This window comes from Buteo buteo, chromosome 6, assembly GCF_964188355.1.
Source record: "Buteo buteo chromosome 6, bButBut1.hap1.1, whole genome shotgun sequence".
In the NCBI taxonomy this organism is placed as follows: domain Eukaryota; kingdom Metazoa; phylum Chordata; class Aves; order Accipitriformes; family Accipitridae; genus Buteo; species Buteo buteo.
The window spans coordinates 2,158,467-2,173,226 of NC_134176.1; the positions used below are offsets into that span (position 1 = coordinate 2,158,467).

Below are 14,760 nucleotides of genomic sequence, written 5' to 3' on the forward strand. Positions count from 1 at the left end.
AAAAAAATCTGATCATTCTGACTGAACTGCTCACTACAAAGGGATTTCACTGACGTTACAAGGCAGTAAAAGAGAAAACAAACTTGACCAATAAGCTGATGTTTTCACTGATCAAATTTGGTTTAAAATTTGGGGATCCCAATTGCCCCAAGAGCTGTTCAAACTAAATTAAGCCATTTATGCTGGTGAATGCAGCAGAGATTCAAGTGCTGGGTGTCAAGAAGGAAACTGCTCCGGCATCAGTGGACGTTGGTACTGTGCGAGGGGCTTGCAGCCATTTGGGGACTGGCAGCTGCAGCTCCATCTCATTTGGGTGAACCAGCAGTTCCTCTCCCAAATTAAGAGGAAATTTCACATTTCCAAGGATTTCTGTGGGCCTGACAGTAGCACACCCCTAGATAATAGTCTCCAAAACCTGGCTGATAGGAGATGGGCTCAGTGTAAAGACCCTATCCTCCACTAGTTAATGCCTTCATCATGTAAGCCACACATGATACATTGATGGGCTCTCAGGGAGCCGGTCCTGCCTTCAAAACGTAATTGTACATTCGTAGTGCGATTTGTAACGTGTCTGCCCCCTTTTAGTCTATGCTCTTTTATCCCCCTTGTGTCCCAGCCAGGATCCAAGCCAGGCTGGCGAAGTGGTGGGTTGGTAGCACAGTGAGATCAAAATGCTCCAGAATTGTATGTGGGATTTCACATTCAAACTATGTGTTTTGTGAAAGAAATGAACTTGCATGGCTTTGCTGGAGGCAATGAAAGGGGACTACTCCAATAATGTCCTTATTCTCCCAGATCATTCTGAGGAAGAATTGAAAAAAAATTGGAAAGTTTATCATGGGCTCCACCTGCCTCTGCCTCAGAAACACCCAGTTAACTCCCACAGCCACCCTCACAGAAACCATGGTCGCTGATCCCAACAGCCAAGTGCTGTAGCTGCTGCAAAGCCCGCGTTTGCACAATTATGTATTTGATGTCCAATTTAAAAATACATCAGAAACATTACTAGATTGGATACCCAAGAACTGAATCATAGGATGTAGCAAATTTCATATAAGAGCCACCAGTTCAAACTCCCTTTGACTGATTGTCAGTCCAAAAATTTTACAAATACTACATTCATTTTCACATCAAAATGAAAAAGAAAAAAAAGATCAAGGCTAGGAAATATATATCTCAGTTGTTACTTCTTACTCATGGCCCAGACAAAGTGAAATCCCATTGCCTTTTCAGTGGCTTGTATTTGGAATGTAAAGGAAGATAACACTACTCCTAAATCAACATCTGAAAGAGAAAACCAGCTTTTCGTAGCACCTTCTTCTGCACCCAAGCAGAGTAAAACTGAAATAGGCATGGAAATAAAATTTCCTTTCACACAAAGACCTGGGCTTTTCAGAACAAACAGATTATCCTGCCCTGAAAAAAGATGTCTGTGGTCTTTGGCCGTCAGTCGAAAACCTTTATCAAATACTCAACGTGGTCCTCAACCAAGGGAAAGAAAAATCAAAATACAAAGAGGAAATACAGATTTCAGTTTGCAGTCTCAGCCTGGGATCTAAACAAGCAAGCACAATCTCCATCTCATTATCTTCACGCTGTCTTCATCACAGCTGCCCGAGCACAAGAGGACATCGCAGGGGCTTTCCAAATCCTCCCTTCCCGCAGAGTCCCCCGTCATTGCCGCCGCTGTCAGCCCTGAGGCTGGAGCTCTGCCCGGTGCTTCGAAGATGCTTCTCCTGGCCTCTGCTGATCCACTGGTGTCCAAATTTCAGTTTACTTTGAGTCTATTTTTGGACAGGATAAATTTGAGGGAAAATATTTTAAAGGAAATGGAATGCTTCACGTTTGACTTCAAAATGACTGACAGATTGCCACTCTTTTTTTTTTTTCGTATTTCCCATTTCATCTGATCAACACAGTGAAATCAGGTGCCGTAAAATACAGCAGAACAAGGTTTGTCATCAGGGACCTCGTGCAGCACCCGCTGCGGCAGCTCCAGCCGGCAGCATCGCCGCAGCCACTGCCCAAACTACCAAACGAGCAAAAAGGAGCTGCCCAAATCCCACGACGCTCAGAGACGGGATAGGACACGTAACGGGAGAGTCTGCCGCAAAAAACCCCCACGCTTCCACTCCTGGCAGGGCTCCCAGCAGCCTCGGGCAAAGCTGGCCCCTCTGAAGACAGTCACGCCAAAAGCGCCCGAAGAGAAACCTCCCGGACGATCCCACAGTTCCGTGGCTTTCACGAGAGATCCGCAGGAGGGTACGTGTGAAGCTTTGGTTTCCACAAATCCTGAATTACGAGACACACCAACCTCCTAAGCAAAAATCTGCATCAGGGTCTCACCATACCTGACCTGGTCCTCCGTCCACAAGTAAAATCCAGTGCTTGCCAGTGAGAAATTTGTTTTTTGTTGTTTTTTTTTTTTTAAGGGTGTCAAACCCCACAATCCATCCAGACTCAGAGCTCCCACCGTCTTCCAAGCAGCCTTCCCGCCGCGGCATGGGGAATTACAGACACCTACAAACCAGGGAGCCGGCAGCATCCTTGGAAAGCTCCAGCCCCCAAGCATCACCAGTATGGACCATTATATCTCCAGACAACACCAGTTTATCAAGATAAAAACCAAGCCATCCCAGTCGCACCCATCTGGGGCGCACGGGCACATTGCTCAACAAACACACATACCACTTGGCATACCTTACCTGGAAAGAGGCTTTATTGAACATAGCTGTAAAATTATCTCTTCAGTTGAATTACTGAATTTGCACAAACATTTCTCTACAGAATAAAAAAAATCAAGCCTTGTCATTGTTTTACTGCATCTCGTTGTGCTTTTTATACTCATATTTGCAAATATTATACTTATTTGTTTGTTTGTTTTCATGTTTGTACTCCAATTACTTGCATATCAGGTTTTTTTAATCCTAGGGTGTTGAGAGAACACAGAATAATAATAATAATAATTATAATAATTATAATAATAATACTCTTCTTTAGACAAAAGTCTTTTTTTTTTTTTAAATGAAGTTAAAAGCTGAGATAATTTAAGGAAAAAGGTCTTCAAATCGTCATAACCAACTGTAAGGGAACTTTACAATGCAGTGGAAAACCAGCTGGCTAACGGTACGTGTTCAGGTAGCTCAAAACCATTTGTACAGCTTTTATTCTTTTTGTTGTAAAAGTGGATTTTTTTTTTGTTTTTTTTTTTTTTAAATTTCGCTACAATAACAAAATAATCTTTCGCGATCTGCACAGAGTCTGGCTCCAGGGCAGAGGCACGGCACCCTGGGTGCTTCGCCGGCGCCAGGTTCGCAGCGAGCTCTGCGGTTTGCTCGGTGTCTCGGTACGCACTGCCGTCCCCCACGCACGCCTCCCCGTCCCGCTAACGCTGGGGCCGACTGCCTTGCGAATGGAGGTTAGAGTAAGAAAATCACTTCTGTGTTTTACCACCTTCTGCGCTAAGTGTATCTTAACAACCTTTTCCTCTGGTTGACCCACCTGATAACCTGAAAAAACAACAACGACAACAACAAAAAAGAGTGCTGCTCCCGTTTCCAGGACCAACGGAAGCTATTTTCTAATGGATAATAAGCTGAAAGGCCATGGCTGTCTGGAAGGTTAAACAACAAATATCTCATCCGAAAGGGCTTACGCAGCAGCTTAGGTCCATCCATCTCCAGAATCGGCTTCGTCTCCTTGCCTGCAGTCTGCACACCCAGGCTCCGTAGTTTGTTTAGAAAATAGTTTGCACAAACCACATTTTAGCAGTGCAAGCTTCTGTGTTGAAATTATTATTATTATTTTATTTTATTTTTATTTTTTTTTAAATCAGGCTTGTTTCATTGAAGGCACTTGGTTTCCATGGCAATTTATAAAAGACGGTGGTTTGGTTTCTTCACTTCATTAGAACAGATGACTTAGTTGGGGAGGGGAGAGGGGTGTTCAAGTGGCCGCAAGCAAACTCCGATAAGCCTGTGTAATATGTAAGCCCAGGTCGCACATCCTGGATAGTAATGCATGCAAAAGGAGACAGCATACAGTTATCAAGCATAGCCATGAGAAATGAAACATAAATGTCTTAAAACAGCTCTGATTTAGGGTTATTCTCTAGGGGAGGTGACAGCCAAAGTAGAAAGGGCCTACAATTATTTAACTCTATACTAAAAACCTTCTTGAAGGGAAAATGAATGCCAGCTCTTCACATACCCTGTTTACAGTGAGGTGTTTCTCTCTGTCTCTCTGTTTTTGTTTTTTATTTCCTCTCTCTCTCCTTCTTTTTTTTTTTTTTTTTGGCAGGCCATTAGGTTTCCATGGTAACAAGCAAACTATTCATTTGAAACAAAACCAGCCATGACTTTGTGCTTTGACAAGGGTTTCTATAGCTCTTTTCCGAGAGTTCAACCAGATGATCCTGTATTCATTATTGACCACAAAAGCACCTGAAGGTCTCTTCCTTACTTAGGCCAGATCTCGTTCTCACGTGTGGTTCATAGTGAGTTACACTCCCGTGATGCCTTTTATGTCCCCAGTGCTTTTTAATTTTTTTTTTATTTATTTATGTATTTATTTAACTTTTGAGTCAGTCAGTGGAGGAATCTTTGGTAGTTTGTTTTTAAATGTCCATTTTACAAAGACTCTTTCTTCATGCCAGTGCCTGGTGAATCTTTTGTAGCCTCTGCCAGGATAAGGTCACCTCTGATGACTTAAGACAGACATGAGGATGATAACTGGGATAAGTCGTATATGTGCTAATGTCCCAACAGCACCTGATCGTAAATCTACAAAAGGGGGGGAAAAAGGTAGAATTAAAGAGCTGCCCAGACACAGTCAGCATTGCTACAAGGCTTAGAAGATAAAGGGCTCAGCCCCCACAACCTGTCCTGCACATCACCATGGAGGCAGCCGGGGAGGACAACGGGATGGTGCTCACCCGCCTGTCTCCGCTTCTCCCAGCGAGTGCTACCAACGTCCCCTGGTCTCTGCTAGGGAAAGCACTCTGCAAGGTCACCTCCTACAAAGAGGGGACGAGAAGGGCACTCGCCAACTGAGTGAGGCAGGAGACGTCGGGATTAAAAAACCACCTGGCTGCGTAGTGAAGGTCTGCGTTGTATTGCACGCATGGGGGTGGAGGGATGGAACAAGGTCCACAGGGAATCACAACACCGATATTCATTAATTTCATGTTGTTTGGACCCCCTCAACGTTTTTTTTAAGGTTGCTTTAACTTTCTGCCCATCTTGAATCACAGGCCGCCCAGCCCAACTCCACCGTGGAGTGCAGCCCACTGCTCTCGCCTCCACCTAATGCCCATCAGCCTTTCACTTGCATCTCTGCTAAACCAGCGTTTTCGTATCTGAACAAAGACATTTTGACTCCAGAGCTTGCTTCCAAGGAAGATGTTTCACTTTAAGCCTCTCCAACTGAACTGAACAATATATTGTTCTCCTGGAGAAAATCCATTTTAGAAGGTGTCTCAAATTTATAACCACAAGAAGCAATTTGCTCTCTCCCACGTGTGGAAGAGCCACTTACTGTTGGCCGGTTGGTCTGATTTCATACACTCTCCTTCCACAATTGATACATCATCAATAGCAATATCACCTTCGATGCCAGGACCTCGGATCCCTTCAAATATGAGCTGCAAAAAAAAAAAAGAAAGGCAGCAGCAGATCAGAGAGTGACAAATGGAAAACGTTCAGCTGCATTTTGCATGGCATTAAACTACGTCGATGGACTTGGAATAATTTACAAACACTTTCTATGGTGCAAAAAACTGTAACTGAGTTCACACGTACTTGTAAGGTGAACACAGAGGATGTGTGAGCGTGGAGGCTTTTAATCTTCAGAACAAGCTAAAAAATATCAGAGCTGCTAGTTGTCTGCCTAGTTGCCTACCTGGTGTCTCGAGGTCAGCTTTGCCACTATGCTAGCTGTAATGTGTGTACTTATGTAAGTGTGATATTCCTGAAGCAAAGAGCAGGATTAAACGAAGGAAAAGTTTTAAAGAGATTTGGGGTGTTTTTCCCAGAAACTCAGGCCACCTGAAGCGAATGGCAGAGGCACAGCTTGAAGAACAGCATCTCCTGCAGGCAGGAGGAGGACAGGAGCTGCCCCCCTGCCACCTTCCCCTGGGCCATGAAAACTTGGGAGAAACCTCTCAGGAGCCAGGTTGGTGTCCCTTCATCCGTAACGCAAAGCTATATTGACCTCAAGGGGTCAGGAAGGGACTGCCTTTGATTCAGATCCCCTGAGGTCCCACGGTGATCTCCTGTGATCACCTCGGTGGATTTTGACCTCCCAGATCTCCTGCCGTGGCAGGAACTGACGACAGTGACAGCCCCGCTTCTCTCCTGTCCCTTATAGTGGCTTATCATCATGTCTAGAAGCTTTGATCCTTTCTAGGAATGGTTTTATATTTACCAGAGGACACTGTGATGTATTTTATCACAGAGAGGGTCAGGGTAGAGATTTTATTCCTCTTTAAGGCTTTAACCTCTGCTAAATGGATGCCTGTGATTTCAAGGTCCTATTAATCACTCTTTGTCAAATATTCCTAGTCTGAAACCCCAACTGCTACAGCTGGGAAAGCAAACGGTGCCTGTATGGAGATGGGTGGCTTGTTGCAAGGTCACTAATATTATTTGCCGTAATGTTTGTTATTAGCTATGGATTACTATTGTACTAAAGAAACAAAGTTATCTGCTTTCCTTCCCCAAACCCGATGTGATGCTGTCCTGCCATAGTGCTGCTTAATTAGCTTTGCAGAAGAGTGGACTTATTCTGTGTTGCAAGAAATTTATTCAGTAGAAAACTTCAAAGCCTTTCTAAAGAGATGAAGGAATTATGTAAGGAATGTATTTCCCAAGCAGCACCATTTGCACAGTTATCTCTCCTTTCCCTTTTTTTCCCCTCCTCGGTCCTTTGAAATATTTTTGGTTAACGTAGATGACAAGTTTTTTAACTTTAATCTGCAACAATATATGCATGAAATTCAATGAATTTTATAAGGGTGTGCTGTGGCACTAATGGAGACATTAACTGTTGGGGGTAGAGTCAATTTGAAAAAAAATACTAAATCCATCTGGAGCAAAATACTTAAATTACACTTCATAATGATCAAACTGCATCAGAGAGATGTCTGGGGCACTCAGATGGGCTCTCTCTGTTGTCATTGATTTCAGCAGGACACAGATCTGAGCCTCTTCTTTTGGCAGCTTCTGACATTTCTTTGCTCATTAATGCAGTTCAACCAGAGCTGCTCATTTGAAATGAATACCTTCCATTATAAATGACGAGTAAACACTCAGGGCAGGGGAAGATGACCCTGTAAATCACAGGGGTTCAGTAGCGAGTCCAGCTGAACGAGCATCACCCAAGGACCGTATCACAACGGTGCACGGTGCCGCCAGACGTCGCATTGCACTCGCAATTCTTGACTCTGCTTTTCCACGGAGGGCACATCCCTCAACCTTGGCCGCAGACACATCCCATCCTTTCGCTAAGCTGAGCATCCCCAGTAGGTGCCTGACCCTGCAGCGGTAAGCTGGCAATATAAGGTGTGTATTTACAGCCTGCCTGTTGTATCCTAAGCCAGGCAGCAAGGTCTGTGCTGGGAGCACTAAATAAACGTGAAGGCTGTGCGTTTGGAGCAGGAGACTCCATCGGTATTTTACTGAAGTGCGATGCTGTAGGTTAATTACTATAACAAGGTGGATATTAATGCAACAGGGAACTGTAATTGGGAAAACAGTAAGTTTTTCCATAATTTACCCTGTTGTCTGAAAACAGTGTCTCAAGTAATTATCCCTCTGACAATTTTCTGACTCTACCTCTGATGATGGGAAGTATTCCGCTCCAGAGGAAAGTGTCTTCTCTTCTCCCCCCAAGTACAGCTTGCCTTCCTGCTCCTTGGCAGCAGGCATATAACCAGTCAATGGATTTTAAAGTCAAATCTTTCCTGATAATGAAAAACACTGTTTCCAGACAAAAGGACTCTATACAAATACAATGGCCAGCATTTAATTAAAATCTGCATTTGGCAGTGAATTTTATGGGCCTCAGAGACGGGTTGCTATTAGCCAGCTTGGCCGCATGCTCAGAACAAATCACCGCAGATGACTGTTGGCAAGGCATGGAGCACAATCCAGCCTGCAGTTCACAGCTATTTGCAGGAGGTGCCAGATGATCAGAATCCCCTATCAGTATCCCACAAAACCTATTATCTGCATGTCTGTGACTTTACAAAACTGTTGTTAAAAATACCGCATTTAGCTGAGGAACAGAGGGGCTTATGCATGCAGCAAAGGCCACTCTGCTCTCTTAAACAGGGGAAATGGAAATAAGCCCCTACGGTGCCTCCAGAGTTCTCCCGAGTGTCTCCGGGGGATTCAGCTTGTGCTTCTTCAAGAGGATTTCAGACAGATTTTACCTTCCTGGCCAGTCTCCTGATAAGAAGTAGAGAGGAGCCTCGTGAATGTCCCCCGCCAGCCAGAGTGATAATAAGGGGGTAAGACCCTCACACTCCCTGTAAGGGGCTGAAAATCCCAGTGCTCCAGCAGGGTCATTTACTTAAGGGCAGATCAGGCCCTCTTTTTCTCTTTTTGCCAAAAACGTCTTTGACACAAGAAGGTGTCAAGGAAATTGTAACTGAAGGCGATGGCAGTGGTCCTGCTCAAATCTGAACTAGAATTGACACCTTCCTAGATGCCAGTGTGCAATGTATCACTTCCACGTGCTCTCTTTTTTTTTTTTCCTGTGTTTATTCTTTAAAAATACTTAATAAGTGACTTTCTTACTGACATAGCTTTTATGCAATACTTTTTCTGATTCAAAGCACTGTAGTCCTCTCAGTTCTTCATGACAGAATCTTTGTTATATATTACAGGGACTGGGAAGGTATAAAACAAATCTGGGCTGCACTTTTACCCATACAAATTAACCTATAAAAAGTTTTAATTTCTGTGTCAGTGTACTGTTTTACTGCAAAGATTCACTTCCGTTCACTCTCCTTAAATTTAACTGGGAGGTTTATATTCTCTCCTGCTTAGACTCCTAAATGGAAAATAAAGTTTGCTTGATGCAAGAGCTGCTAAAAAAGTAATTTAAGGTTCCAACCCCTCTGACATTTATTTGTTATATTTGTGCAGAGCTTCACGGCTTTACATTCATTTTATGTTGAAGCCTTTAAACGCAACAATGTAAAAGGTGAAAAATAGCCAAGCAGAGGAGCTTCCATTTTGTGCACCAGCTTGTGGCACCAGCGAATACGGTTTTAAAGCAATGCGACTGGGTGCACCAGTAGCAGAAGTGACCCCTGTAACTTTTCCGAAAGCAACAGGGCCCTGTGCAAGGGCTGATGCTCAGAGTCCTCGGTGAAAGCAGCAACCAGGGGACTGGGAGCTGCTGGCTGTGGCTCTGGGTGCTCTGCCAGAGCATCACCCTGGATGGTCCCCCGCAAGGCGAAGACCCCAGCCTGCCCTTCCACCCAAAGCCATGCCTTCTTTCTACGCTGATGAGGTGACCCCAGGTTTGTACCCCGTCACCCTCCTCCTCTCCTCTGCATTGCTAGTGCCATCTCCTTTGCATCTCCCTGCCCGGAGCTGATGTCCTCGTCCTTCCCCTACTTCTGCTAGAGCCCGTCCCGGGTCTCAGGAATCCCTCTCAGACACAGCTGCGATCACTTCGGTTTCAGCTTTCCCAGCCATCTCTTCTCTCCCTTTACCAGTCCATTTCTTACGTTCGGACACTAAAACGTTTTTCTCTCCTTCATTGTTCACACTTCTTGGATTTATCCTGACTTCACCAATGCAAGGCTCACCCGCTCTGATCAGCTCCCTCGTACTTGGCCCCCACGCTCTGAGTGTACTTTAACACTCGTACCTCTCTTCTCTGCACTCTTCCTCCCCGATTCTGCCACTTTGTTCCACTCAAACATCATGTAACGTTATACTTCACATATCCCTCTCCTTCAGAAGTTTTCCTCTAATTTCCCCCCCACGCAATGCTTATGCGATCAGGTACGTCAAATAATTCCTCTTCTGTCACTGCCTCTCACACATGGAAATAAACAGAAAGGGTCAGAATCGGTAACTACCCATAAAGCGAATCCCAAGCTGCATGTTTAAGATAGCAGTTCTGACTTGCACTGAATGACTCTTTTCCCCAAAAGCCATTATGTCCCCCAGGGGACCTGGAGGTGACAGAGAAGGGACAGAGGAGCCTGGAGAACATTGCACCGCGGGGCACAGCTTGTGACTCCTGTCTTCCATGACGCTACTCCCAGCCTCAAACACACGAGGGCTTGCTGGCGGCAGCTGCCTTTTTGGGTCTGTTCCAGTTACAAACAGCTGAGAGCGTGAATGAGAACTGCCCATAATAGTCTATCAGCATCTCACTGTCAAACCAAAAATGAAATGTGTGAAAACCTGTCATAACTTGCATGCGCCTAGTGAATGAGGCGTGCGGCTCTGCCGTACAGGAGCTCTGTGGAGGCCACACTGCTGCTTTGGGACCTTTCAGCAAAGACTCAGAGATCATTCCTTTTTCTGCACAAAATGCATGTATTTCAAGAGACCTCTAACACCGGCACCGTACCGTGGACCCTAAATATTTTTTTCGCAGGAAGTTATTTTGTATTCCAGTTGCTAACCTGAAATAAAAATATGTTTTATATTGGCTACCAGCATCTTCTGAAAACTGAAAGACATTCCGTCTTCAAGCAAATAGCTGCTGTTCTGCCACTAAAATGTGCATTATTAAGCTCTGTGGTGCTCACCTATTTAAAGCAAGGAAGGCAATTATCTGTCCATAAAGCAGCTTTCAGAGCTGAAGTGAAGCTGTGAAATCCTGTGTCAGAAGGAAAGGGTCAGCGTACACAGCCCCCCGCTCCGAAAACCAAATACTCCCGTTCCTGGTGTGCGATGCACAAGCCATTACCTGAAATGAAGTTGGGGGGTTTATATTAACGCGGGCTTGGTTCCAGTGCTGTCCCTTATTTCCACTTGAAGACCACAACGGGTTCTCTATCGCGGTCTGACCTTTCAACCGCAGGTAAACGTTCAAACTTCCTAGAAAAGAGGTGGAGAACTGGAATTGGTTAGGCTCTCTGATGGAGGAGAGATGCTGGGCTGCGCACAGCAGCAGTCCCCTGCTCACCCCCCCCTTCCCATTTTGCACGGGTCTCTGCTAGGTCCGAGTGGACGTGGAGAGTTGCTTGTCATAAATTCAAAAACTTTTCAACTTGGGCACACTACGAACTGGCGATGTGAATTCTCAGCAGAGGGAAACGGAGGGCGCGGGGACCGCCCATTGCTCCCTGCAGCTCGGGAAGGACACGAGGCTTCCCAGGGTGAGATGGGCAAAAAGGAGTTTTTGGTGCTTTAAACGAGGCATTTATAACCTCCTTACTGAAGGATGAATAAGCGACTTGGTTGCTTTATGCTTAGCTCTTGCTTATAAAGGCTGTCCCACTTCTTGTTTACTCTGTACATCGTTTAACTAATGGAGTGCCATAGAGCCTGGCAAATCTATCTCACAGATAGATGTGATGCCCTTGCTCCTACTAAGGAGTACTTTTGAAGGACAACATAATCCTCTGAGTTAAAATAACCTAGGTAGAGTCCCTCACTGTGGAGAAAAAAAACAGAGACCCGGGTCTTTCCCCACTGCTGACCATTAAGTTACTGGTTCCAGCACAGGCATTATTTGCAACAGGTAACAGATCGTCTGCATTCAGCAGCCCTTCCCTCTGGTTAACCTCACTGCCTCAGACCATGAACAGAAACCAGACTGTCCTGGTGCACCAAGAGACAGCAAATGCATCGACTTCGTTTATCAGGGTTCAGTAATTCACACAGTTTGGAGATTTTGCTCCTTCTTGCCCACCACTGTTATCTGCAGATGTGTGGGGCAGTGGTCTCTTTGTACTATGTAAATCATTGCATTTGCCTTCATTCAAGAAAGTTCAGACAGTCAAGTTCACACAAGACTACTGTTTTTTTAGGGTGTTAGGCATGGCAGCTGGGAAGCTCATACAAATTATATTTGCAATGAAACCTCTCAGATCTGAGGCAGCTGCACAGTGACTCAGCTCCTGCTAATAAAAAGTTCTTATTTCTAGCAACAGCAAAACTTGGTGCCTTGAAAAACATAAGGCTAGACGTGTAATGGAGCAGCAAATATTCTCATCACGGCTATTTCACCAGGGTGCCCAGAATGAGGCCATACATCTTCTTTGAAGGAGGTGGGGGAAGCGATGCTCGCCGGCACGACTGGCCGGCACCGTGTCTCCCACCTGCCTCCCACTGCAGCATTTTATTTTTCAAATGCAGGGGAGGGCGCAGAAGCAGCACAAAGGAAACACGGCTTCTAACGAGGACATTCTGTCTCTTCCTACACGCGCCCTACTGGGTAAAACAAAAAGACCTGAAACAGAAAGGGCTCGCAAGAAGGGAAATGCTCAGGAGGGTTCCCTGGAGCAGCCCTGCAGCCCAGCCCAGTAACACGTCGCAGGGCTGTGCGGGGCTGCTCACAGCGAGCGGCTGCTCAGCCTCAGCCCTATTCCAAACAACAGCAACGGCAGCTCCTGGGCAAGGTTTGTGCTGTTCAGCTACAACAGTTCTCCCTTCCTTCCCATCTGCTTCTCTCCAAGACTTGTTTCAACAACCGTGCTGAGTCTACGGTCTGAAAATGGCAGGGTCTTAGACAAGACTACCTAAAGTTATAAAATAGAGTCCTATGTAATGTTATTTTTCTAAAAGACAAAAAGCAATGCTCATATCAAGCAAGGGATTAATTGCTGGCTAATTGTTTCACCTGTTTGTGCAGGCTGATACAGCCCATGCTGCAGGGCTCTTTGGAATAACTGTATAATTTAGGTACAAAAAGCATGTAATTCCATCAGTGCTGAGGTTAGAGATTTAAGTTTGTTCATAGCATACTCAGCGTCTCTGTGTCACACAATTTCTTCAAATTAATAGCAGAATGATAGCAGTCGTACTTAAAATAAAAAATAGCCACGACTCTGCCCGATATGCTCAGTCGTTGCCCAGCACGTTGGTTAGTGTGGATGTACCTGCCTGACCCCCATCGCTAGATATGCACACACACCTGCCTAAAACATCACTGAAAACTTAACTAATGACATCTGCAACAGATGCTGATCCTTGAAATGCTGCCAGTAAGGTTTTGGAAAAATTACATGGCCTTTGCAAAGCTGATGCTGTGGGAGAGGATGGGTTGGCTATAGGGTTCATGCTGAGGTGTGTCCAGCAAGAATTCATCTAAAGATTTCAAACTATTCCAAACTCTAGACAAATGGGTAATGAAGTGACTCTTGAGTAGGAGACAAAAACGACGGGCAGGAGTAACAACGGTGAATTAAGGAATAAAGTTTACTTTCTGACAGCACCCTGCTAAGAGAGTGCAGGGTGCTTCGGAGACATCGCCAGCTGCAACACTGGGGTGGCATTTTGGGCGCTCATCACTGTACCAACACAAGCAGATTTCACAGTGTGCTCTGACAGCATGTTCTGCTTCCACTTTTTGGTTTGTGATGGCTCTCTAATGACAACAAAAATTATTGTTCTTGGACCATCAATTAGAAATGCCCCTTTTTGGGGTGTAGATGGAAAAACTGGAAATACAGATTGTTTTAAAAGATGGTGACAGCTGTAATGGAACTAAAACCTCTTTCTGTCTCAACATAGAGACACAAAAAGGACAGTGACTCTTCATTTTCTTCTCCCCCAACAATGGCTTATTGTGTGCTGCAAATCAAGTAATGGGAACTTCTATTTCTCTTACGCTTTAGGGATAATCTACCTTCTCCTTTTGAAGGGTGTGGAGCAAAGCGCATGCAGTTTCTCTGGCAGCCAGCACACTCTCAGAGTTAGCTCTATGTGATCTGTCAGGAATTACAACCTGACTTGTAAGTAAGAGCCATCTATTTCAGGTAAAGAAACACTTTATCTTCCTGAATCTAACTGCCATGGCATGGGATGTAGGTCCTTGTTTATCTCGTCAGAGCTGTGCTGTAGCGTGAGTGCTAATCTCAGATCTGTGCTCTGCTCTCTGCAAAGACTCCCAAGTACCTCTCCTTATCACTACAGAAATTTTCAGACTCTCCTCCAGAGACACCAAAGACCTGAACAGCAAGCACAGAAGCTGAGCTGGATAAACTGGTAGGCTGTTTTTTTTCAATGTAGCGCAACAGGCATATTCTCAAATTGATGTCACTGGGGTCACTCGTTTTTAAGAATGGAGGATGAAGTAGCTTTTCCCCTAAGCCTCCAAGACCAGTCCACACCAGCAACAGAGCATCATTCCAGGATGATATTCCATTTTATTAGAGATCCTTCAAAACCTTGTCAGAAATGCAGAAACATTTTGATGAGCACCGAAACTGTTTTGGAAACAAAGTACTTTGTCCCTGAGACATGGGAATAATAACCCTAATACTGCTTGGAAATCTTATGGATACTGATAACTAGGGAGAATAAAGCAATCCAGCGGAAATGCACCAAAGTCTGCTGAACAAAGCTACAGCACTTTGGATGAAAACTCAAAGGTTAATGGCCATGCATCTTCTCTGAACATGCTGTCCCCAGGTCCAAGGAAGGAAAAGGCTGGAATTTATTTAAGCCAATTTCCCCTGAAAGACACTTCCAGTTTTCAATTAATTCAGCTCAAGAATCAGCAGCTCACGGTTATTCCAAAGAGAGATCCTACAGCACAGAGATCATATACGAAGTCTCAGTT

General features: G+C 44.9%; 1 protein-coding gene across 1 annotated transcript in view; it reads right to left on the bottom strand.

Annotated features, from left to right (window-relative positions):
• Window positions 1-2,598: 2,598 nt before the first annotated feature.
• The window catches only part of MDGA2 (MAM domain containing glycosylphosphatidylinositol anchor 2), a 382,446-nt gene continuing 370,284 nt past the window's right edge, over window positions 2,599-14,760 (bottom strand). The window contains exons 17-19 of the mRNA XM_075029427.1: window positions 10,939-11,069; window positions 5,536-5,641; window positions 2,599-4,781 (exon numbers count right to left, since the gene is read on the bottom strand). Coding sequence (XP_074885528.1) covers window positions 4,693-4,781; window positions 5,536-5,641; window positions 10,939-11,069 — 326 coding nt within the window. The 3' untranslated portion in view covers window positions 2,599-4,692. The remainder of the gene's footprint in view (window positions 4,782-5,535; window positions 5,642-10,938; window positions 11,070-14,760) is intronic.